This window comes from Oncorhynchus mykiss, chromosome 1, assembly GCF_057628025.1.
Source record: "Oncorhynchus mykiss isolate SJ-2025 chromosome 1, ASM5762802v1, whole genome shotgun sequence".
NCBI lineage: Eukaryota > Metazoa > Chordata > Actinopteri > Salmoniformes > Salmonidae > Oncorhynchus > Oncorhynchus mykiss.
Window position 1 is genome coordinate 19,734,876 of NC_143022.1, and position 22,692 is coordinate 19,757,567.

The window sequence follows — 22,692 nt, forward strand, 5'->3', positions numbered from 1 at the left end:
CAATGCAATGGAGTAAAACAAATGTATAATTTTGTTTAAAAACCTCTACGGGATCGGTGTCCCTAAACCAGGACGGTTGTTGCTATTGTGACTAGAATGACATATGCAACAGCCAACTTTCTGGGACATAGACATGTCTTATGGGCAGAGAGCTTAAATTCTTGTTAATCTAACTGCGGTGTCCAATTAACAGTAGCTATTACAGTGAAATACCATGCTATTGTTTGAGGAGAGTGAGTGCACAACAACAAAACTTTCATCACGGCAACTGGTTTGACACATTCACCTTTGAAGGTAAATAATGTTCTTACATTCAGTAATCTTGCTCTGATTTGTCATCCTGTGGGTCCCAGAGATGAAAATGAAGCATAGTTTTTTAAAAATTAAAATACATTTTTATGTTCAAATGTAGGAACTGGGGTCTACAATTTGACCCCACTGCTGTCTCTGGCTCCCAGCCCGGCCATCTAGATGTGTGAAAGTTAGTTTATAGGCTAATGATCCATCATGTATGACATTCTTGGGAGTGTGTAAACGTTTACATTTTTATGTATGTTCTCTATAGTTATGTACTTAAATGTATCAGTTGACCAATTCGGCACATTTGGGAAAACTCCTGGCAGACTTGATACGAAATATTGTGCAGTAATGTAATTCTTCACTGGATCAGTCTGAAAATTTGTGCACACACTGCTGCCATCTAAATTACACCTACACTCCTATCTGAAAGTATGGCCTTTCTCTTGCATTTCAACGATGATGGGAGAAAAAAATGAAAACCAGTTTTTTTTGTTTGTATGAACCATATCTAATATGTTATTATCCTACATTAATTTCACATTTCTACAAACTTCAGTGTTTCCTTTCAAATGGTATCAAGAATATGCATATCCTTGCTTCAGGTCCTGAGCTACAGGCAGTTAGATTTATGTGTGTCATAACTAAGTTTATCCGCCCACTGTAAAGACATAAGCACATATGTATAACCTCTAGGTGGGGTCAACTCCTTACACATCTACACAGCCAATACATCTCTGTTGCTAGGCAGGAACATAATTGGTTCCTCTCACTGGTGTAGTCATGGCCCTCCCTGCCTGATGCTAGAACCTTTGTGGACATGGAAATGTATGTGTGGCAGTTAGGACTGTAGTAGAGTTCAAGCCGCACTCCCTGACCAGCTATCAAGTGTCTTCACTGACATTATACATTTTATTCATTTAGCAGACACTCTTTGGGTTAAGTACCTTGCTCAAGGGCACTTTTCACTTAGTCAGCTCGGGGATTCAAACCAGCAACCTTTCAGTTACTAGGCCACAGATTGACACAATCCCTATTGCACCTTTGTCACCTGGACAAGAGGAACACCTATGTGAGAATGGTGTTTATTGACTACATCTCAGCGTTCAACACCATAGTCCAAGCTCATCACTAAGCTAAGGACCCTGGGACTGAACACCTACCTCTGCAACTGGAACCTGGACTTCCTGATGGGCCGCCCCCAGGTGGTTAGGGTAGGCAACAACACATACGCCAGGCTGACCATCAACACGGGGGCCCCACAAGTGTGTGTGCATAGTCCCATCCTGTACTCCTGGTTCACCCACGACTGCATGAACACGCACTACTCCAACACCATTAAGTTTCCTGATGACAACTGTGGTAGGCCTGATCACCGATGGCGATGAGACAGCCCATAAGGAGGTCAGAGACCTGGCAGTGTGGTGCCAGGACAACAACCACTCCCTCAAAATCAACAAGACAAAGGAGCTGATCGTGGACTACAGGAAATGGAGGGCCGAGCAGGCTCCAATTCACATTGACAGGGCTGTAGTGGAGCGGGTCAACAGCTTTAAGTTCCTTAATGTCCACATCACTAAGGATCTATCATGGTACACACACACCCACACAGTCGTGAATGACAATGCTTCCCCCTCAGGAGGCTGAAAAGGTTTGGCATGGGCCCTCAGATCCTCAAAGTTCTACAGCTGCACAACTGGGAGCATCTTGACTGGCCGCATCACCGCTTGGTATGGCAACTGCTTGGCATCTGACCGCAAGGTGCTACAGAGGGTAGTGGGTACTACACAGACATCACTGGGGCAGAGCTCCCTGACATCCAGGACCTGTGAACCAGGCCTAATCGCCAAACATCAGTGCCCTACCTCACTAATGCTCTTGTGGCTGAATGAAAGAAAGTTCCAGCAGCAATGTTCCAACATCAAGTGGAAAACCATCCCAGAAGAGTGGAGGCTGTTATAGCCTCAAAGGGGGGACCAACTCCATATTAATGCCCATTATTTTATAATGAGATGTTTGACAAGCAGGGATCCACATACTTTAGTAAGTAACCTGTAAGTAAGCATTTCACTGTTAGTCTACACCTGTTGCTAACGAAGCATGTGAAGAGTAACATTTTATTTGATTTCATTACACTAGTGTCAGAAGTGGGATCACACTTGGCTACTTACACCTGTTTGTGGAACAATTTCAGGAACTGTGGAATGTCAAGGTCAGATCAGTCAAATATGTAAGAAATAGGAATTGGAATTCATCTACCAAATTTGGTGATTTGATCTTGTATTACTAGCTACTAGGATTATGAAATGTTATGTCTGTTTGCAGTCAGGTAGGCCTCTCTCTTTTGCATTCTTCCTTATTCAATCAAATTCATTAATAAAGCCCTTCTTACATCAGCTGATGTCACAAAGTGCTGTACAGAAACTAGAGGTCGACCGATTATGATTTTTCAACGCCAATACTGATACCGATTATTGGAGGACCAAAAAAAGCCGATACCGATTAATCGGACGATTTTTATATATACATTTGTAATAATGGCAATTACAACAATACTGAATGAACAATGAACACTTTTATTTTAACTTCATATAATACATCAATAAAATCAATTTAGTCTCAAATAAATAATGAAACATGTTCAATTTTGGTTTAAATAATGCAAAAACAGTAAAAGTAAAAGTGCAATTTTTGCCATGTAAAAAGGCTAACGTTTAAGTTCCTTGCTCTGAACATATGAAAGCTGGTGGTTCCTTTTAACATGAGCCTTCAATATTCCCAGGTAAGAAGTTTTAGGTTGTAGTTATTATAGGACTATTTATCTCTATACCATTTGTATTTCATATACCTTTGACTATTGGATGTTCTAATAGGTACTTTAGTATTGCCATCCTAATCTCGGGAGTTGATAGGCTTGAAGTCAAAAACAGCGCAATGCTTGAAGCATTACGAAGAGCTGCTGGCATATGCAGTAAAGTGCTGTTTGAATGAATGATTACTGGCCTGCTGCTGCCTACCACCGCTCAGTCAGACTGCTCTATCAAATCATTGACTTAATTATAATATAATAACACACAGAAACACGAGCCTTAGGTCATTAATATGGTCAAATCCGGAAACTATCATTTCGAAAACAAAACGTTTATTCTTTCAGTGAAATACAGAAACGTTCCGTATTTTATCTAACGGGTGGCAACCTTAAATCTAAATATTGCTGTTACATTTCACAACCTTCAATGTTATGTCATAAGTACGTAAAATTTGGGCAAATTAGTTCGCAACGAGTCAGGCGGCCCAAACTGTTGCATATACCCTGATTCTGCGTGCAATGAACGCAAGAGAAGTGACACAATTTCCCTAGTTTAATATTGCCTGCTAACATGAATTGCTTTTAACTAAATATGCAGGTTTTAAAAAATATACCTCCGTGTAATGATTTTAAGAAAGGCATTGATGTTTATGGTTAGGTACATTCATGCAACGATTGTGCTTTTTTTGCAAATGCGCTTTTGTTAAGTCATCCCTGTTTGGCGAAGTTGGCTGTCTTTGTTAGGAAGAAATGGTCTTCACACAGTTCGCAACGCAGCACAAACTGCTGCATATACCCTGACTCTGTTGCACAGAACGCAAGAGAAGTGACACAATTTCTCTAGTTAAAAGAAATTCATGTTAACAGGCAATATTAACTAAATATGCAGGTTTAAAAATATAAACTTGTTTATTGATTTTAAGAAAGACGTTGATGTTTATGGTTAGGTACACATTGGTGCAACGACAGTGCTTTTTTTTGCGCTTATTAAATCATCCGTTTGGCGAAGTAGACTGTGATTCAGTGATAAATTAACAGGCACTGCATCGTTTATATGCAACGCAGGACAAGCTAGATAAACTAGTAATATCATCAACCATGTGTAGTTAACTAGTGATTATGTTAAGATTGATTGTTTTTTATAAGATACATTTAATGCTAGCTAGGACCTTACCTTGGCTCCTTGCTGCACTCGCATAACAGGTAGTCAGCTTGCCACGCAGTCTCCTCGTGGAGTGCAATGTAATCGGCCATGATCGGTGTCCAAAAATGCCGATTACCGATTGTTTTGAAAACTTGAAATCGGCATAATTAATCGTCCATTCCGATTAATCGGTCGACCTCAAACAGAAACCCAGCCTAAAACCCCAAACAGCAAGCAATGCAGGTGTATAAGCACAGGGGCTAGGAAAAACTTGCAAGAAAGGCCAGAACCTAGGACGAAACATAGAGAGGAACCAGGCTATGAGGGGAGGCCAGTCCTCTTCTGGCTGTGCCGGGTGGAGATTATAACAGAACATGGCCAAGATGTTCAAATGTTCATAGATGACCAGCAGGGTCAAATAATAATAATAATAATCACAGTGGTTGTCGAGGGTGCAACAGGTCAGCACCTCAGGAGTAAATTTCAGTTGGCTTTTCATAGCCAATCATTCAGAGTATCTCTACCGCTCCTGCTGTCTCTAGGGTTGAAAACAGCAGGTCTGGGAAAGTAGCACGTCCGGTAAACAGGGTTCCATAGCTGCAGGCAGAACCGGTGAAACTGGAGCAGCAGCACGACCAGGTGGACTGGGGACAGCAAGGAGTCATCAGGCCAGTTAGTCCTGAGGCAAGGTCCTAGGGCTCAGGTCCTCCGAGAGAAAGTAAGAAAGAGAGAAAGAAAGAGAGAGAATTAGAGAAGGCATACTTAAATTCACACAGGACACCGGATAAGACAGGAGAAATGGAAGAGCACCAGTAAGCCAGTAACTCAGCCCCTGTAATAGGGTTAGAGGCAGAGAATCCCAGTGGAGAGAGGGGAACCGGACAGGCAGAGACAGCAAGGGCGGTTCGTTGCTCCAGTGCCTTTCCGTTCACCTTCACACTCCTGGGCCAGACTACACTCAATCATAGGACCTACTGAAGAGTCTTCAAAAAAGACTTAAAGGTTGAGACCGAGTCTGCGACTCTCACATGGATAGGCAGACCATTCCATAAAAATGGAGCTCTATAGAAGAAAGCCCTGCCTCCAGCTGTTTGCTTAGAAATTCTAGGGACAGTAAGAAGGCCTGCGTCTTGTGACCGTAGTATACGTGTAGGTATGTACGGCAGGAACTAATCGGAAAGATAAGTATGAGCAAGCCAATGTAATGCTTTGTAGGTTAGCAGTAAAATCTTGAAATCAGCCCTTGCCTTAACAGGAAGCCAGTGTAGAGAGGCTAGCACTGGAGTAATATCATCATTTTTGGGGGTTCTAGTCAAGTTTCTAGCAGCCGTGTTTAGCACTAACTGAAGTTGATTTAGTGCTTTATCCGGGTAGCCGGAAAGTAGAGCATTGCAGTAGTCTAACCTAGAAGTGACAAAAGCATGGATTAATCTTTTGGACAGAACGTTTCTGATTTTTGCAATGTTACGTAGATGGAAAAAAAGCTGTCCTTGAAACTGTCTTGATATGTTCGTCAAAAGAAAGATCAGGGTCCAGAGTAACACTGAGGTCCTTCACAGTTTTATTTCAGATAACTGTACAACCAAACAGAAGATCTCTTTGTTTCTTGGGACCTAGAACTAGCATCTCTGTTTTGTCTGAGTTTAAAAGTATAACATTTGCCACTATCCACTTCCTTATGTCTGAAACATAGGCTTCCAGGGAGGGCAATTTTGGGGCTTCACCATGTTTCAGCGACATGTACAGCTGTGTCATCCGCAGTGAAAGTTAACATTATGTTTCCGAATGACATAACCAAGAAGTAAAATATATAGTGAAAACAATAGTGGTCCTAAAACAGAGCCTTGAGGAACACCGAAATTTCCGACAGATAAGATCTAAACCAGGCCAGAACTTGTCCGTGTAGACCAATTTGGGTTTCCAATCTCTCCAAAAGAATGTGGTGATTGATGGTATCAAAAGCAGCACTAACGTCTAGGAGCACGAGGATAGATGCAGAGCCTCGGTCTGACGCCATTAAAAGGTTATTTACAACCTTCACAAGTGCAGTCTCAGTGCTATGATGGGGTCTAAAACCAGACTGAAGCGTTTTTTATACATTGTTTGTCTTCAGAAAGGCAGTGAGTTGCTGCGCAACAGATTTTTCTTTTTTTTTTGTGAGGAATGGGAGATTCGATATAGGCTGATAGTTTTTAATATTTTCTGGGTCAAGGTTTGGCTTTTTCAAGAGCGGCTTTATTACTGCCACTTTTAGTCCGTTTGCTACACATCCGGTGGATAGTGAGACGTTTATTATGTTCAGCATAGGAGGGCCAAGCACAGGAAGCAGCTCTTTCAGTAGTTCAGTTGGAATAGGGTCCAGTATGCAGCTTGAACGTTTAGAGGCCATGATTATTTTCATCAGTGTCAAGAGATATTGTACCAAAAAACTTGAGTGTCTCCCTTGATCCTAGGTCCTGGCAGAGTTGTGCAGACTCAGGACAACTGAGCTTTGTAGGAATACTCAGATTTAAAGAGGAGTCCGTAATTTGCTTTCTACTGATCGTGATCTGAGATAAGTTGATCATGTTTGTAGATAAGATGAGAGCACCCCTCCAGCTAGGATGGAGTCCGTCACTCCTCAACAGGCCAGGCTTCCCAGAAAGATTCCCAGAAAGATTGTATACAAATTGTATATTTTGGGAGGGGCAGAAAACAGGAGGGGCAGAAAACCAGCGATTGAGTTGTGAGACTGCTGTAGAGCTCATCACTCCCCTTAACTGGGAGGGGGCCAGAGACAATTACTCGATGCCGACACATCTTTCTAGCTGATTTACACGCTGAAGCTATGTTGCGCTTAGTGACCTCTGACTGTTTCATCCTAACATCGTTGGTGCCGACCTGGATTACAAAATCCCTATACTCTCTACACTCGCCAGTTTTAGCTTTAACCACCACCATCTTCAGATTAGCCTTAACATCGGTAGCCCTGCCCCCTGGTAAACAGTGTATCGCTGGTTGATTTGTTTTAAGTCTAATACTGTGGGTAATGAAGTCACCAATGTCTAGGGTTTTCAATTGGTCAGAGCTAACGTAAACTCACCCCATTCCGTACAAATGTGCGCAACCGCAACATTCAAACGAGGCTACAAAGAAAACTAATGGGACTGTAGCGACTGTGTTGACGTCAAATTCGGGGGTGTGAACTAGGATTCTATTCAAGCGTTGATCGACATGGTAATGGCTCTACAGTATTGGAGAAAAGTTGAAAAAAACTGACCCTCCGTTACATCTTGACGTGTCATGTCGTAACGTACAGCAAGCATAAAGCAACTATTTCTGTCTTACAATCTCTCTCCACCAGGTGTAGCACTTCTATCATCCTTTAAAAACAAGAAATGGACAGTGACTGGGGTAAGGGGGGAATACCTAGTCATTTGTTTCGTCATCATTGCATGCGATCATCATTCTCAAAGCCGCCCTAAAAACCTGATTCAAAATTCGACACAAACCTTCAAATAGGTATGTAATGACACATTATATAAACTCTTTATAGTGTTTTATTTACATTTTAGAGGCGATAAGGTGATAAGTTGGACAGATCGAGTGAAAAAAAGCAATTTTCCCACACAATATCTCTCCTTCTCACTATCACACATTAGTACGGGCTCATTGCCTGCTTGAATTATGCAGAAACGGGCAGCATTTAGGTCATGTAATTTATTCTGTTGGAAAGGGGAGAAATTGTGCTTTAAAATGGTATTGACATGACAGTTGATCTGGAAGTATTGCGTTTTGGGGGCGCTAAAATAAGGGCAATTGTACGGACCAAGGCGATGTACGAGTTTACGTAAATGTTGGGGGAGTCCTACAGCATTTCCTTCCAGAAGCCATGAGAAAATGGTCCGGCTGCGGACTATCTGTACTTACTGGTGGCACATCTTTTCCTACACTTAAATTACCCTTGCCTAACTATTGCGTCTGAAGCTGGGCTTGCAGCACAGCTATCCTTGCCATAATGCGATCGTTCTGTATATTATGAGTACAGCGACTGCAATTAGAAGGCCTCATGTTAATGTTACTACTTAGCTTCGGCTGGTGGAGGTCCTGACGAACCAAGTCCAGATAAAGCGTCCAGGGTTAAAAAAATTGAATGAAAAAAGTCGAGCGAGGGGAAAAAAATTAAAATATAAACGGCCATTAAAAAGTAAAAACCGTAAAATTGGCAGGTAGCAAAGTAAGGTAAGCAACAAACCGCACGTAAACAAGTTGTGACCGGAAAAGACAGTGTATTGGTGTATACTGACTTCTAATCCCCACTGATACGTATCAAACTAGTGTAGTGGCATTCCATTTTCAGTCCGCGCGTTGGCGACGCACTTCGCTCCTTCCTGAATCAAGGTAAGAAATAAAACACTTTTCTTTACGGTGATAATTCCGTTAGTCCATTCTACATTCTGTTATCGGCCTTAGATATCTTTGGTTACATTCCGTAACATCAGTGGTGGAAAAAGTACCCAATTGTCATACTTGAGTAAAAGTAAAGATACCTTAATAGAATATGACTCAAGTAAAAGTGAAAGTCTCCCAGTAAAATCCTACTTTATTTTTTTTATTTTATTTTACCTTTATTTAACCATTAAATATACTTAAATATCAAAAGTAAAAGTATAAATCATTTCAAATTCCTTATATTAAGCAAACCAGAATTTGCACAATTTTCTTGTTTTTTAACTTTAATTATAGCCAGGGAACGCCCTAAAACTGACATTTACTAGATCAGAGGCAGTAGGGATGATCATGGTGAGTTAGACCATTTTTCTGTCCTGCTAAGCATCCAAAATATAAAGCATATTTTGGGTGTCAGGGAAAAAAATATGAAGTAAAAAGTACATTGTTTTCTTAAGAAATGTAGGGAAGTTGTAAAAATATAAATAGTAAAGTACAAAAACGAATTGAGTAGTACTTTAAATAATTTTTACTTAAGTACTTTGCACGACTGTGTAACATACTGTCACTGACTGTCTCCAAGTGCCACCCAGTCCTTGACTTGGGATGGAATAGGTGCAGGAGCTGTCTTTTTCCATGTCAGTCCATTCACTGAAATTCACAAATTACATTATGCTATAGTGACTTCTGATTATTCACTGTTAATTATTTCTCTATTACTATTATTATAGCCCAAATGAAATAGTAAGCATTATTGACACTGGAAAGCTACTGTGTCTGATCCCACGTAGACTTACCACCTCCTGCGTTGTGCCCTTGATCAAGGCACTTAGCCCCCCAAATATAACTGCACTGTTAGTCATATGTTGTCAACATGTGGTCAACCCTCCATTTGGAGAGCTTCTGGGTGTGCAGGCTTCGATTTTCATCCAGCCCTGAAACACCCAAGTCTGCTTATCAAGGTCCTGTTGAGCAGCTGATGTTTAGGCCACACTGTGGTTAGACAAGGGCTTGAACAAAAGTCTGCACACCCAGTAGCTCTCCTGGAGGATGGTTGCCACCCTTACTAAATACCTTTGTCTTTATAAAATGATTCCCTCATTCAATAAATCAGGAATCAAATGTATAAGGTAGGCTACTTCAAAGCAAAGTATCTAACTAGACATGATTATATATAAGGCTCAAATATCAACACAATTGCACACTCAATTTGTGCAAATATATACATACATAAAGTGTATCAGCAGATTTTGTGCGTTTTTGGTAGGATAATATACATTTTTGTGTGATTTCATTCATAGGAAAATAATTTGTTTGGGGGGGGGGCAAACTTCAAAATAATCATTAGAAAGTTATTAGAGCAATGTATTTTGGGCAATGGTGTTCTACACTGCCCCCCCCCCCCCCCCCCCCCAACAATATATATTTTTAAATGTGTTAACAACCCAATATTGTTAATCAACCAGGTTCTCACCAAAATAGTTATATTATTAATGCCAATGCTGTTTTCTATGCTTGTTTTCTCTTAATACTGCGATACTGGTGCTATGTCGGATCTTATGAAGGTTGCCAGACTGGAGTAAAAGTATGTATTTGTCCATTTTTTTTTGTATGGTATCAATTAAGGTATTGATTGGGGAATGGGGTCACATCTTTATGATGGGAAATGTATCAATAAATATGGGGAAACAGAATTCCCCTGGTGCAACTGCATGGTATTTGCAACTATAATGAATCTGGACTAAGATCAATTAAGCCATATCAATGCAGTTAAACAGGTACATGTAATATAAAGAATTATGTTGGCTGACAAGGTAATTTCATGATAATTATTACAGCCGTGTCAGTGATTTTATATTCTTAGGCTATTGTAACAAAGCATAAGCCAGCATTATAGGCCTACTGCGTCTGCCCAGAGCCCTACTAAGCTTTCATGGCAACAGCCATTAGTGCTCACTTTTCAATGTATGAGCCCTGGTTAGAGTCCCTGTTGCAGCTTTCACTTTCTTCCTCTACATTGGTGGCAGTGTTGGGATCACGTCCAGCTCACGTCTAGTTCTGTGATCTAGCAATGGGAAGCATTCTGTTTTTCAACATTGTGTTGGGTGTAATTACATTGATATGTCGAGTGAACAATGGATAAGCAACAATGGGCGTGACAGAATTATTCAGTTAAGGTGTGATTAAGCCTTGCAGCAAAGATGCATGAAGCTGAATGGAAAGTGTTATGCCCTGACCAGTTATTCAGAAGAAAATCCTCTGTAACTGTTGAATTTACATACGTTAAGCAAACACATTCTACACATTTACAAAGGACCTGTTTAAAGTGTTATTACAACCATGGTGTTATTTTGTTACTGAAGCTTAAATATCAATAACCTAACAATGATCCACATCATATGGGTAGACAAATAATGTAAGTGTGTTATGCAGCAAAACACAACTATCCTTTTTTTTAGGTAGCAAACCAGTAATATGAATCACTGTTGATACATCCTGTTCTGATCTAATGAGATGGATGTAGGATTTCCTACGGCCTAGAATCAAAGCTTTTTTTTTCATTTCATACTCTCCTATACCACTGTCCCCTTTATCTTAAACCCCATAGGATGTAAATAAACACAAATATTTTATACAAAATAATTAATACAAAAGTCAAAGTTGTCTATAACATGAATACAAACAAGGTGAGCGTGTGTATCCCCATTCCCAAATCAAATACCTTTATGATACCAAAAAATTAAAATAATGATATGTCTTTGTCTCCAGTCTGGCAACCCTCATAAAATTCGAAATAGCCTCGTGTAAAATGCATTAAGAAAGAAATGGTGTAATGTAAACAAAAAAGTGGAGCCTTGTATTAAATGCATTGAAGAAAATTGTGTAATGTAGGCTCCACAAAAACACACCAAAAGTGCTGAAAAACTTTTTGTACATATTTCCACAAATTGAGCGTGAAATTGTGTTGCAACTATTCATGTTTCAGGAGAGCTCTATGCATAGCAAGTTGTTAGTCTCAGTCATTATTTCATACCTGCTGCTGAAATTATGCACTCTCTCTCTTCGGGCAACGGCCCACTCACAATGGCACACATGCTGCACCACAGACATGTACTGAAGGGTCATTCCGATAATGCCTGATATGTTTTTATTTTTATTGATTGATCATATTCAATAGTGTGCTTTCATGAATTATATTAGAGTTTATTTTTTTTTATGAGCTGGCGGACACCCAGACAGTTTTGTTTGTGTGGATGTGCTTACTATCGGCGAATAAACTATAAACTATCCAAATAAAGGAAGTTACACACTCCATGTATAATCTCCCAGCAATTTAATGGGTATTTACCGATGTTTCAGCATCACTGTGCCTTCCTCACGGCACAGTGAGGAATTATATTAACAACAATTATTACATTATTTTATGTGACTTTCATGACCTTACAAACCCTAATTTGACAATTTGGAACAGCGCATCTTGCCATTCAGCCTGGCGCATTTACAATCTGCGCAATCTCGAACAGCCTACTGTCACCCACAGATTCACAGACTAGCAGCAAATACATTTGAACGAAGCGGAATCAGGAAACGAATGCCCACTCTCCATTGCTATTCAATGAAGATCCTGCCTTCATTCCGCTTTGATCGACCTTTTCTGCCTCGGCGTGTGAATCTGTGCCAGCAATAGGCTATTTTTATAGACAAGCCAGGTCGTAATTCCCAAAAAATGAGAAGTGCCGGTAAACTCTGGCCTAAATCAAGGTCTGGTGCCGTCTGTAAACTGTCATCTGTGTACAGTATAGGCTATTAACGCATGGAGTCTTTTCTAGACAGATGTTATAACCATAGATAGTGGGCATCTCTGACACCAGACTTTAATTGACATTTTCCTCAATAGTACTAGTGCATATAATTTTACAACTAAAGTAAAAACCCTTGTCAAATATGATTGGCCTCCTCAAAGTTTGTCTCAGGAATCCCAGACCTAGGGCAGTATGCTTGAACATTGTTAATGTGGGAGGCAACCCGTCTACAATTAAGACTACAATAAATGAAGACTACAATAAAGTATTCAAACACTGATTTTATTCAAATGATCCTCAAATTTCTACAGTAGAGCTGATTGTTGTAGCCTACCTTAGTCAAGGTTTGGGGGTCAAATACACTCATGGTGGGTACTTTACTTTTATATAAAGATTACCACACTGTGGAAGTTAAGATATTTTAAGAAACAATGCTTTGACACACACCCTGTTTTTCAGATGTGCTCCGCCCAAATGGTCCTCATCATTTTGATTGGCATTGCCACCATTGAAACTGTGACTGGTTTTAGTGGTGGTGGTGTTGCCATGTCCTGTGACACAATGTTGCCCCAACATGGTTCTCCCACACCTGAGAGTGGTCCGTTTAGTGTCCCTAAACATTTCTGTTCCAGTGATGCAGGAGATGAGACTATAGGTAAAGATCAAAGCACCCTGAATGTGTGTGTTTGTGTGCATGTGCATGTGAATAAATGTGTGCAACTTGGAGTAAATTAATAAATGCATTTAAGAATAGAGAAGGCAATATTCTACATTTACACAGGAAGCCAAGTTCTGATATTTATTTAACTTATTGGTCTTTTGACTAATCAGATCAGCTCTGAAAAACATCTGACGTGTAAAGATCTAATGTGATTGGTCAAAATACCAATTAGTGGGGGGAAAAAACAGAATTGGGCTGCCTGTGTAAACGCAGCCCTTATTGGGCCTTGTCAGAGGAGCTTGATGAACCATGGGCTACGTAAGGTATTATATATGTGAAGCCTAATAGTGGATGGTACAGAACCCATTATACACTGAATAAAAATATAAACGCAGCATGCAACAATTTCAAAGATTTGACTGAGTTACAGTTCATATAAGAAAGTCAGTCAATTGAAATAAATAAATTAGGCCCTAATCTATGGAGAATACAGATATGTATCTGTTGGTCACAGATGCCTTTTTAAAAAAAGCTAGGGGCGTGGATCAGAAAACCAGTCAGTATCTGGCGTGACCACCATTTGCCTCATGCAGCATGACACATTTCCTTCGCATAGAGTTGATCAGGCTGTTTATTGTGGCCTGTGGAAGGTTGTCCCACTCCTCTTCAATGGCTTTGCTATGTTGCTGGATAATGGCCGGAACTATCAGGAATCAAGGTAAGAACCAGATGCAGACCGTGTCGAAGTAACAATGTTTATTACAGCAACAGGAGCAAAGTAACAGGACGACAGGCAGGGTCAGAGGCAGGCAAAGTGGTCAGGCGGGTGAGTACAGGGCCAGGACAGGCATGGGTCAAAAACCAGGAGGATGAGAAAAGAGAGACTGGGGAAAAGCAGGAGCTGACACAAAAACGCTGGTAAGCTTCCAGGATATCCGGGCCAGGTCGATAAGAAAGGCCTGTTCACAGAAGTGTTTTAGGGAGCGTTTGACAGTGATGAGGGGTGGTCGTTTGACTGCGGACCCATAACGGATGCAGGCAATGAGGCAGTGATCGCTGAGATACTGATTGAAAACAGCAGAGGTGTATTTGGAGGGCAAGTTGGTCAGGATAATATCTATGAGGGTGCCCATGTTTACGGATTTAGGGTTGTACCTGGTGGGTTCCTTGATAATTTGTGTGAGATTGAGGGCATCTAGCTTAGATTGTAGGACGGCCTGGTGGTTAAGCATATCCCAGTTTAGGTCACCTAGCAGAACGATATCTGAAGATATATGGGGGGCATTCAATTCACATATGGTGTCCAGGGCACAGCTGGGAGCTGAGGGGGGTCTAACAGGCGGCAACAGTGAGAGACTTATTTTTGGAGAGATTCATTTTTAAAATTAGAAGCTCTAACTGTTTGGGCATTGACCTGGAAAGTATGACTGAACTTTGCAGGCTATCTCTGCAGTAGATTGCAACTCCTCCCCCTTTGGCAGTTCTATCTTGACGGAAAATGTTGTAGTTGGGGATGGAAGTCTCCGAATTTTTGGTGGCCTTCCTAAGCCAGGACTCAGACACGGCAAGGACATCAGGGTTGGGGGAGTGTGCTAAAGCAGTGAGTAAAACAAACTTAAGGAGGAGGCTTCTGATGTTAACATGCATGAAACCAAGGCTTTTATGGTTAGAGAAGTCCACAAATAAGAGCGCCTGGGGACACACAGTTTCTGGGTTAACCTACATCACCCGAGGAACAGCCACGTAGAAAAACCCTGTTTCCGGCAGGAGAGGAAGAGTGACAGATAAATCCAGCAGCTAGGGAGTCCCCAATGTAGGTATCCGTAGCCATGTTCTCCGGTTCCTACAGAGAGTACAGATGTCCCCGGGATGGCGTGGCACTAGAGAGAAGGTCAATCCCGTAGTCGTAGGGTTGGTGTGGCGGAAGCGACGTGGCCTGGGCCTTTCTGAACACCTCCCGGAAGTCCTGGTACTCCGAGGGAATGGCAGAGATACGGGGCACCTTCCGAGCCCCCACGAAGACGTCCTGGGGCAGGTTGTGCTGACTTCAGGCAATGGGCGTGGTAGAACAGGCTCCAGCCCATAATGGCACCAGTAGACCTCTTAATGAGGGGATTGTGTCGCTGGGAGAATCCCAATACCACGGGAATCAGAGGGGATTTGATGAACAGGAACTGCATAGCCTCGCTGTGGTTCCCTGAAACACCCGTAGGTTGATGGGAGTGGTGTTGTGGGTCACTCGGGCCTATTGAGTGCCCATCCAGTGATCTTATGTCCATGTGAATGGAGAGGGGCTGAGTGGGGATGTTCAGCTCGGACGCCAGGGTAGTGTCCAAAATCCTCTCCCTCCATCATTCCTGTAATCGCCCATCGATATGGATGGTCAAAGCGATGAGGGAATCGAGCTCCGTAGGTAACTCCCGGGCTGAAAGCTCATCCTTGACCTCTTCCGACACGCCGTGCAGGAACATATCGAACAGTGCCTCTTGATTCCAAGCACTCTCCGCCAACGTGTGGAAATCTACCACATAATCAGCTACACTGCGGGAGTCCTGCCGAAGCTGGATTAGCCTCCGGGCGGCCTCTTGCCTGGAGAACGGGGCATCAAAGATCTTTCTCACTTCTCCCATGAATCCTTCCAGACTAGCGTATATGGCCGGCTGTAGCTCCCACACGGCAGTAGAGACGGTGAGAGCCCTCCCGGACATCATCGTGATGAGGTAGGCTATCTTGGAGAGTCCCGAGGGGAAGTATGAGGGCTGAAGCTCGAAGATGAGGGAACACTGAGCTAGGAACATAATTTGAGAGAAATAAGCTTTTTGTGCATGAGGAAAATTTATTTCAGCTCATGAAACACGGGACCAACACTTTGCATGTTGACTTTATATTTTTGTTCAGTATAGTTGGTATCTCCTACTAGGTTCCTCCTACAATAGATCACTATTTTTGTGTTTGAAAAGTATGAACCCGTCTATGTTTCTAATAATGTGTTACAGTGTCACTCAAAGCTGGTCCTGCCACGACGTTTAAAGGGTTTCTGTTGGAGGCTAGGGAACAGGATGGACCTCCTGCTGGCACCTTCACTCTGCTCACTCCCGCTCATAGCCGCCTTCTTCAGTGCGGTGGGAATCCAGTGAGTCTGCTCTAATAGAAGTGTTTTCCCCCTCTTGTTGTTTAGTTACCCTCTTATTGCAGTTTCTTTTACCCTCCTTATTCCTCATCTCACATGGTCAAACATCAGTCTCATGATCAGACAATGATACTGGTAAAAAGGTGTCATCAAGCTAAGGTGCTTTGAAATGAGCTGTATGACACCTTTGATGTCAGTCTGTCCATGACTGTAAAATGTGTGTGTAGGCAGCTGCTGTTACCCAACCAAACAACCAAGCCAAGACATTCATCGAAGCCAAGTGGAGAGCACCATACAAAGGAGTTTTCTATTTCAGGTCATTATTCATGTATTAATGAATGAATTTACTGTAATATGCTGTTGTCGCACTAGAGTAAAAGGGACATTCAGTCTTTAAGCATGTTTATTGATATTTTTCAGAGTCACATTTATTAAAGACATGATGAAATTCTGGATACCAGAGGCCATTAACATCACCACCTGTCCTACTACTTCTACTACTACTGTCACTCCTACTACTATCACTACTTCTACTACTGCTGTCACTCCTACTACTATCACTACTTCTACTGTCACTCCTACTACTATCACTACTTCTACCATCACTCCTCCTACTACTCCTGCTATCACGCCTCCTACTATCACTACTCCTACTATCACTACTCCTACTCCTGCTCTGCACACATCTGCACCCTCTACGTGTATGCTTATTAGCGCTCTCATTCGGCCTTCACTCTTGGTCATGAGTCTTCCAAAAGGCCAGACACTTTGGCATAAGGTAAGTCATAATATGGATTTCAATATTTTACTTCTAGTTCTTTCAGTGTCTTGTTTAGGAAAATCTCCATGACTTCGTACAGCTGGGGCCGTGTCCACAAAGCGTCCCAGAGTAGGAAATTGGTCGTAAGTGAGGAGAATATAGACATTTTACCTCTACAATGTTGAGTAAAAATAAACCTCTTCTTTAGTCATAAGAATCTCACCTTTCTATTTTTTTCTGGGGGGGGGGGGGGGGGCTCAACTTACTATTGAGAGTTAGAATAGTAGAATATACAAGGTGCAATTTCAAAATGTGATTGCCAATCAACAGTTTTTCTCTTATGTCAGTCACAAGCTATATTTCCATTAACGTGTCCAGTGATTCCCACCTATCGGTCTCATGAAGAATTGACAAATATTTGCCATATTCGAATAATTATCTCGTGCCAGTGTATTGCCACGGTACACTGGCACTCCTGTAGATGTGAAATAATTTGATGGTGAAACTTGCATCCAGCCAACCAGAAAAGCAAGGCAAGTTAAGGCTGTTTCCATTACACATGTTGCAATGTTTTTGTTGTTGCAACATTGCTTTTGTCATATAAACCTGGGTCATTGGAAACCTGTAGAACCTGTGTAGAAACCTGTGTAGAAATGTAGCAAACTGTTTTAAAACTGCTACATTTTCTCAGTGCCCCAATAGCAAAATGTGTAGAATTGTAGCAAACCTGCTTTGAAACATGTTTTCTGTGCCTCATGGCAAAATGCGTAGAATTGCAGAAAGTTAACTGAAGAAAGAACTGCAACAACAAAATCAGTAGAATTGCATGAAATTAGTAAAAACATTTGCTAAATCTTCTCTCTGCCTATGGCTAAATGTGTAGAATTGCAGCAAACTTGCTTTAAAACTGCAACATTGTCTCTGCACCCCATGGTCAAATGTGTAAAATTGCAGAAAATGTACTTTAAAAACGTCAAGATTGTGGCCACTCAAATGTTTTGCCCACCAACAAAACTTTACTTAGGGCCCCCAAATGGCTAGGGCTCGCCCTTTGTTTTATGAAACACTATCGGCAAGTGACTTGATGCTTACTGTGTTAAAGAGATTCAGAGTTGTTCAACAGGATGGATGAGTGAGTTGATATAATGGTAATTTTATAAAAAATGTAACATACCATCACACTGAATGATTCAGTGCAATATGTCGATCACATTATTCAGAATATCAGAAATGGTTTAGAAGAAGGTTTTGCATACCAACAAAGTGATCGTGTCATGCATAAACTATACCACATGCTAATGCAGGAACATTGCCTTTAAATTTCAATCACGCTGTAATGCTGAGCTTCGGCGATACGGAATGAACAGAGCTCTATATTTCCTTTGTGGTACCTCAAAATGTAATGATTACCATTATAAGTTGATTTTACTCCTGGTGCAGAGTTTGTCTGGGCAGTCTCTTAACATCACCATAAAACCTACTCTGAGCTGGGAGTTTTTTGTTGTTTAAACAGGTTCTGATAGGATTCATAGGACCGGTTCTGAGACTCTTTGTGGATACGAACCGGGATGTTTTGCTCTTTGGTCCTTCTGCACTTAGTCATGGTGTAGATGATTCTGGTAGCAGTACCTCTCCAACTGATCTTTTGTCTGGAAATGTTTAGTGTCTACAGTGCCATACTGTCTATTCTATTAGTATAATGCTGGGCAATGATTTGACAACAGTTGTTATTTTGTTGCAGTTGTTCAAGAAGTTGTTGTGTCCTCTCTCAATGGTTGCAGCCATCATTGCCTTTATTTTGTTGCTGCTATGGGAGCCAATACAAGTGAGTATCAATGACTTTATTTCAGCAATAAGCCCCAAAGGGGTGTGGTATATTGAGAAATATACAGTACCACGGCTATGAGCAGATTTTTAGGCACGATGTGTATATTTATATATGGCTGACAGCCAATCAGCATTCAGGGCTTGAACCACCCAGTTTATAATGTAATTTATACAACGGGTGGTTCTAATCCTGAATGCTGATCGGTTAAAACCGCATTCCAGCCCGTATCTATTCCACAAGTTACCACCGGCTAAATCTATGACGTTAAAATGCCTATTTACTCTGTTCCATCTCTCTGTGCAATCCGCTGTCTAATCAACCCAGCCATATAAGCTTGATTTCCCCTATAAAAAGCATCTAGACATTATCTCACATTTCTTTTAGACTAGCATCTAGTTTTCAACAGCGGAGATTTGTATAAACCTTGCGTTCTGTCTCTCCGACATTTGCAACATTGTTTTAATATTCAAATTTGATCTCCAGCTGTCCTATAGTAATTAACATGTAGGGGTCGGGACTAGAGAGAGGCAGGCAGTATTTCCCAGCCAGTCGAAATCATGAATCAGCTGGCATAATTTTAATGAAAATATACAAAGAACTGTCAATTGAAAAAGATCAAACTAAACGAAGTGCAGCTAGTTTGCAATCTTTATAGCTTCAGTTTGAAGTGATTTTGTTAGCTGTGTTGTTGGCTAGCTCCTTTGAACAATAGTGTCCTGACGAGAGAGCACATTTTCTATGCCAGGCAAAATCGTGCCTCATTAGCTCATTGTTATGGATGTTTCCAAATAAATGTCACTAGAAAACAGCTTAAACAAATGCAAATGCAGCTACTGTTGTTATTATTTTTGACGTTTGATGTGACTGTAAGTTAGCCTTAGTTGGCTAGCTAGCAAGCAAGGGATAAGTACGTTGCCAGCCAGTATGAAAATGGAACATTTAGAACGAAGGACGGGGTTGTGTCCATAGATACAGATGCCTCTGGCAACCGAACCAATAGAATGAACGACCAGCCGGCTTGGTTAGCAACCCTAGATTTGTGTCGGGACTATATCTTGTGGAAGGAAGAAATTGTATGAATAAATTAATCAAAATGAAGTTTTAAATGAAAATATGTCATTCATTATATAAATATATTGGTATATATATTGGATGCTGATTGGCTGAAACTGCATTCAAACCGTTTATATTTAAGTGATAATGCCCTCGAAGCCGGTATTTGGAGGATGTATTGGCACGGTTTGACGGTCCTCGACGAACACCAATTACAATAAAATCCTCCAAACACCAGCTTCGAGAGCATTATCACTTCAATATTAATGGTTTGAATGCAATTTCAGCCAATCAGCATCCAGGACCCAAACTACCCAGTTTATAATAGTGTATAGACTTTATTCCTGCCAGAACACTGTACTGCTTGTACAGGGTTGGGGTAAACTCCATGTTGAGATGAAATGTGAGTGTGACTTTGTCTTATAGATAACTCTTGTGGCTGTTGTTGGTGTGGCAATGGTCCTGAGCTTGGGACAAACGATTGTTGTTTTTCTACCCTTTGGGCCCAGCCATGAAATGTGAGTTCCTCAGATCAAAGCCTGAAAATGTGTGTTGAAAGTACCTGAATTGAACCTCACACTGGTAAAGATGTCATGTTATGTATATTTTTTCAGGAGGTCCATCTGTGATTTGGTTCTCAGAGTGATTGCCTTCACAACTGAGGTTTTTACCAGTAAGGAACTTCACCTTTTGATTTTAACTGAAGGAGAACAATATGTCATAGCTCATGTGATTCCATAGTTGACTCGTCAGATCTAACCTATATTTTACAAGAAATCATTCTCTTCTCGTTCGGTGGAGCCCTGTAAGGTTGTGAACAAAATCAACAATCTCTGAGTGTTAGATTAGTTCTGTAGAAGGCTCACTACAGTATACCTACCCTGTGTGTTGCTGTGTTGACAGTGAATAAGATCACATTTTCAGGTTTAGCCTACTCAACCTAGTTAGTAGTACAATGTAATACTCGAGCTACATGCGCTTTTCTCTCCTTCGGTATTTCTCATCCCTCTCTCTAACACAGTGGCGGCCATATTTGTGGGTCTGGAGGAAATTGAGAAGTGCTGCTCGATACACTGGCGCATGAAAGTGATGGGAGGGTATACAGCCTGGGTGGCTCTGTTTTACTTGATGTTCATATACCTCTGTTGCAACCGGAGTTACCAGAGGAAAAGTAAGATTTGTGAATATTAAGCAGGTTACTGTTTTTTGTCATGAATCTTGTTCTGGAGGCAGCTCTGAATAGTGATAACCCTAATGCTTTTTCCCCAATTTCTTTTTAACAATATAGCCAATTTTTACTTTTCATCTGGCCTATCTAAGGTAAGATTGCTCAGTTCTGCCTCTAGGACAAGAATCATGACAATAAATGTCATCCTGTGAACATTAACGTCTCATCTCACCGTTCAAGATATTGGCATTTCTTAAAAATGTAAGTCGATTTTAATATGGTTTTGTCTTCTCTTCACCTCGCAGGAAATGCAGGAATTGATGACAAATGGATTGTGCCAAAGAGAACGGTAAGTAATCGTATTATAAAGGTCACTGTGTTGCCTCCACTTTCAATCTAATATCACAAAATACTTATCATAAGAATGTTTTTTTATATATATAATGATCCAATGATTGGATGATCGAATACATGTGGGGAGGGGGTGCTTTGAAATGCAATGTGTCAAAACACATTTTCATGTCACTTTTTAAAATTGTAGTAATTTTTTCATCTTCTTTTCAGACACTCTCTTTTGAAAAAATCCTCAAAGTTATCCTCGTTCTGGGCAACTTGGGTTTTACAGTGGCTCTTATCATTGGAATATATACTTATGAGACATGAGGACGGTGTAAAGCAATGGGGTTTGCGTCATTACATTAAAACATGTATTATGGCAGTAGGTTTATACTGTAGATATGTGTTATCCACTTGGTAACATACTGTATGTCACACATGCACTTTAACCCTTGTTTATCATTCTTTATTTTTGGTTTGGGTTACAATACACGTTTATACTGTATCATGAATACTTAGATGTTTTACTATAGCTACATTTCCATCCATATGGCGACAGATTTTCATGCGAATATTCTAAAATCCACATAGAACAATACGCTCATTTTCCCACCAGAGTTGTTTTCATCAAATTGACTTGTTGCACATAAAATGATGTGTGTGATGACGTAGTGCACGTAAAAATACATTTTGCGGTTAAATTCCCATGTACCGAATAAAAAATACAAGTTAAATGGGTTTCAATTGCATTTTCAACTCTACTAATGATTTTCTCACCCAAAACTGTATGTTATATAGCAAGTGTGCACTCTGGTATTGGCAATGTGCTCTAGTCAACAGCGCACAGATTTAGTGCACTGTTGGCTAGAGCACACATATAGCCTATACATCAAGGGTACTACGAGGTCCGGAGCCTGCTGGTTTTCTGTTCTACCTGATAATTAATTGCAAATACCTACATTAGGGACGCTTGTGGCAGCTCCCTTCTGATTGATGAGGATTTTCATAAGCCTTCCATAAGCTTCTCACAATAAGTTGGGTGAATTTTGGCCCATTCCTCCTGACAGAGCTGGTGTAACTGAGTCAGGTTTGTAGGCCTCCTTGCAGCACACGCTTTCTCAGTTCTGCCTACAAATGTTCTATGGGACTGAGGTCAGGGCTTTGTGATGGTGTTACAGGAATTATATTCCTCTATGTTTTAATACCCAATTAAAATTAAACACTGTCAATTCCTAAGAATTTGTAAGACTCTTATTTGTATAAAATGGACAGAGA

The 22,692-nt window shown here is 41.0% G+C and overlaps 1 protein-coding gene across 5 annotated transcripts; it reads left to right on the forward strand.

Annotated features, from left to right (window-relative positions):
* The first annotated feature begins 7,639 nt into the window (after positions 1-7,639).
* LOC110498532 (uncharacterized) lies at positions 7,640-22,656 on the forward strand. 5 transcript variants are annotated; one of them, XM_036959635.2, is made up of 12 exons: positions 7,650-7,751; positions 12,941-13,136; positions 16,139-16,275; positions 16,500-16,588; positions 16,693-17,050; positions 18,774-18,857; positions 20,340-20,431; positions 20,528-20,586; positions 20,935-21,084; positions 21,202-21,233; positions 21,387-21,430; positions 21,646-22,656. In XM_036959635.2, the coding sequence occupies exons 2-12, from the start codon at positions 12,941-12,943 to the stop codon at positions 21,836-21,838; spliced, it is 1,434 nt and encodes a 477-aa protein (XP_036815530.1). In that variant the 5' UTR covers positions 7,650-7,751; the 3' UTR covers positions 21,839-22,656. The 5 variants fall into 5 exon arrangements, with proteins under 5 accessions (XP_090054334.1, XP_036815530.1, XP_036815572.1 ...); XM_036959630.2 differs by lacking the exon at positions 7,650-7,751 and adding an exon at positions 8,115-8,630; XM_090198208.1 differs by lacking the exon at positions 21,202-21,233 and having other exon boundaries at positions 7,640-7,751.
* The last annotated feature ends 36 nt before the right edge of the window (positions 22,657-22,692 follow it).

Coding starts and splice junctions, on each gene's coding strand:
- LOC110498532 (XM_036959635.2), top strand. CDS start 12,941: ATGTGCTCCGCCCAAATGGTCCTCATCATTTTGATTGGCATTGCCACC. Junction 16,589..16,692: donor AAAGGAGTTTTCTATTTCAG/GTCATTATTCAT, acceptor GATATTTTTCAG/AGTCACATTTATTAAAGACA. Junction 18,858..20,339: donor TGCTATGGGAGCCAATACAA/GTGAGTATCAAT, acceptor TTTGTCTTATAG/ATAACTCTTGTGGCTGTTGT.